At 40.1% G+C, this 2,848-nt stretch overlaps 1 protein-coding gene across 1 annotated transcript; it reads right to left on the bottom strand.

Moving 5' to 3' along the window:
• Positions 1–429: 429 nt before the first annotated feature.
• Positions 430–2,759, bottom strand: LOC107576501 (E3 ubiquitin-protein ligase NEDD4-like). Its single transcript, XM_016262668.1, has 4 exons — positions 2,542–2,759; positions 2,243–2,378; positions 1,851–2,036; positions 430–447 (listed from the first exon to the last, which is right to left on the bottom strand). Exons 1-4 carry the CDS (start codon positions 2,733–2,735, stop codon positions 430–432), a joined length of 534 nt encoding a protein of 177 aa, XP_016118154.1. The 5' UTR covers positions 2,736–2,759.
• Positions 2,760–2,848: the final 89 nt, after the last annotated feature.

Raw genomic sequence — 2,848 nt, 5'->3', positions numbered from 1 at the left:
ACAAAGCCATAGTAAGAGATTTTTCCCAAGTGAGTGGCTCCTTTCCGCAGAAGTTCACAGAGGACCACTGCGCTGCCTCCACAATGACTCAGTGAGTGATTCAGCATGCGTGTACAGAGCTGCACGTGTGAAGAGTCAGCTATTAGTTTTGATGCTATTAATAACATAATTTGACTCACCATTTCAAGAAAATTGCACATAATACCCACACAAGTAGCTGTGCTGATATAGAGCCATAATAACAATTTATGTTTTTTTTCCTGATAATTTCAGATGTGATGTGACATGACTCAAGATGTTCAGATGTGATGTCACACAGCTACAAGTGTGATACTGCATTTATACAACAGTTTGATTGTGCAAATGTGTAAAAAAAAATTAAATAAGAAACAACCATAGAGTGTCTTAAAAACCCTTTTGTGTGCTGAACTACTTCCTGAATGTCCACTGAGGAAGACAGTATCTTTGTTATTGTATCATTTCAACTGTTAAGGGGATTTCCCATGACAACGCTGGTCAGTGCATTTGTTGGTTGCGTCTTACAAGGTGTTGATGAAAGAAAAAATGATGTAGTTTATAACCTTGTTTCAGTCTCTTTCAATATAAAAGTCTTTGCTACTGATGCACTCACAGTCTCTTGATGGTGTAACAATGTCAACAAAATGACAATCACTAACACACAGACTGTTTTTCAAAAACATACTATTTAATATACTACTATTATTTATATAAATATTATACATACAAAAATATTTAATAAACAACAATAGCCATCATAAAAGTTGCTAAGCAATTCAGTCAAAAGTACCAAGGCAGTGCTCTGATATACAGCTTTAGTTACATAAAAATATAAAGTTAAGAAACTTTAAAACGATTTGCTCTGGAACACATAATACTTTAATGAGACCAAAGACTGCCTGTTAGATATACCTAAAATGAATTGTTGCCCATGTTTAACCACTATAGAGACATCAGAGCCAGAACTGACTGAGGTAAGGCTGCTCTCGGCAGGCTTATAAGCGCTGAAAGAGCTCACATCTCTGAAAATGTTGAAGCAAATGCTCAAACAGGGGTTATCTTTGTATATATAGAGAGTAGTTGGTTATTAATTTTCCTCTGTCTCTTATTCTCTTTAGGCGCTTTCGCAACACGTAGTTCCAGGAACTAGCCAGCAGGGTCGTTCCTAGAGAACCAATTTCCCCCTCAGTCCGTTTTCCTGGTTGCACTCGCACTGGCAGCAGGAACTCTGAAGCGGCCGACAGCGACGTCTTTATTTGTGGCATTTACAAATGTGAACAACTGGTGGATGGAGGACGCCATGATCGGAGCCGTTTTTGTTGTGTGCTGTGGGGTTTGTGATAACGGAGATGGAATGTAAATGCACAAATTGCACGATTAAGAGCATGAAAATCTGACTAAATCTCCTATGGCAACTTACAGTGTTATCATCAAGGCTGAGAAAAAAACATAACGCTGCAGGCAACAGGTAAACGCCATTAGAGTTGTTTTCCATGTTTGTGGAGTAAATATTCTTACAAGGATTTTTAAAAATTCCGGGTAGACGGTGTTTCGTATGCGTTTGGCCAATTAGCATACACTGTGTCACTGGTAGTTCCTATAGAACTGTTTTAGACCCTACTCTGAAGTAGGAGCTAATTAGTTCCCCCAAATGGGAGTTCCTAGAAATGCATACATTCCTAGTTCCTGCGGTGCAAACGCCAAAAACAGAGAACTCACAGTAATAGTTCTAGGAACTATGAAAGGGTTCCTCCGGTGCGAAAACGCCGTCTGTGGCCCTTCGAATATAGATGTATAGATGACAGCAGATTTAAAACTTTGTTCTGTCTTACCACAGCAGAGCTGGGTCCTGGGATTTCTCCGTTCGTGTCTGGAGCGAGAGACAATCTAAGGCTGATTTCATCTGAGAATTCTGGAGTGCTAGGGAGGGGCATTGCCAGAGAGGCCGGTCCAGACAGAGAATGGTTCAGACTGTCCGTCATTAAAGTTGGGTCCTCCTCTGATATGGGTTCCCATGACTGGAAAAGGGGAGATATGCATGAGAACCTAACATAATACTGCTTTTATTTTAAAAAAATAAAATAAAAAAATGGCACTAAATATGTAAAAACTTCTGATTTTTAACCACAGTGAGAAGCTTTATTTTGAACCAGACACTTTTCACAAAAATAATGATGCTATCTAGCTCACGTCATAGGTGCAGAGGTCAGGGTTAAATACTAACGTCGTCTATGTCCCTGATGTCCAGCTGCTCGTTTTCCAGGTCTTCGCTAATGTGCCGTCGAGAGCGGAAAACTCTGTGGGCTTCCTGGTTAATCTGCCGCAAGTGATTATCATTTTCCGTTTCTGAAACCACATCCCTAAAGCACAGACAGGGAGAAAAAAAGTGTGTTCCACACATATAAGAGTCTGGTAAGGTTGTCAGAAAATCATGATAAATTCATCACATCAATATCCTTGATTTTAGTTTTTCAGTGTTTTTGCTCATGTGCTTTTTGATAAATGGCAAAAGGGGTCACATACACACTACTGGGCCTCTTCCACTGTGTGGTGCGGTTGTTGTGGTTGACGTAGTATGTCCGTCCCAGGTTATCCACCTTCTCTTCCCAGCCTGGAGGCAGCGGAGGCAGGAGCTGCTGAGGTCTCTGTGAACCTGGATCCGTGGAGTCTGTCACTTCCCAGCCCTGAGAAGAACAAAGTGAGAGTGAGACAATCATCAAAATGTTAGTATTTTAGGACCAAAAATGTTCATTACAAAAAATCTAGGGACAAGGTTGTTTTCAAGAACATTTCAAAAGTTGAAAGTCTCAAAGTGTCTAATTTTTTTTAA

The sequence above is a fragment of the Sinocyclocheilus grahami genome, unplaced genomic scaffold, assembly GCF_001515645.1.
Source record: "Sinocyclocheilus grahami isolate Dianchi unplaced genomic scaffold, SAMN03320097.WGS_v1.1 scaffold3817.1, whole genome shotgun sequence".
NCBI lineage: Eukaryota > Metazoa > Chordata > Actinopteri > Cypriniformes > Cyprinidae > Sinocyclocheilus > Sinocyclocheilus grahami.
This window is presented reverse-complemented; position numbering and strand designations above follow the sequence as displayed.

Bases quoted from the DNA above. Each gene is read 5' to 3' on its own strand.
- LOC107576501 (XM_016262668.1), bottom strand. From the start codon at position 2,735: ATGATTGTCTCACTCTCACTTTGTTCTTCTCAGGGCTGGGAAGTGACA. The intron at 2,379-2,541 runs GTATGTGACCCC...TCTGTGCTTTAG, and splicing joins TGGAAGAGGCCCAGTAGTGT to GGATGTGGTTTCAGAAACGG. The intron at 2,037-2,242 runs GTTAGTATTTAA...CCCCTTTTCCAG, and splicing joins ACATCAGGGACATAGACGAC to TCATGGGAACCCATATCAGA.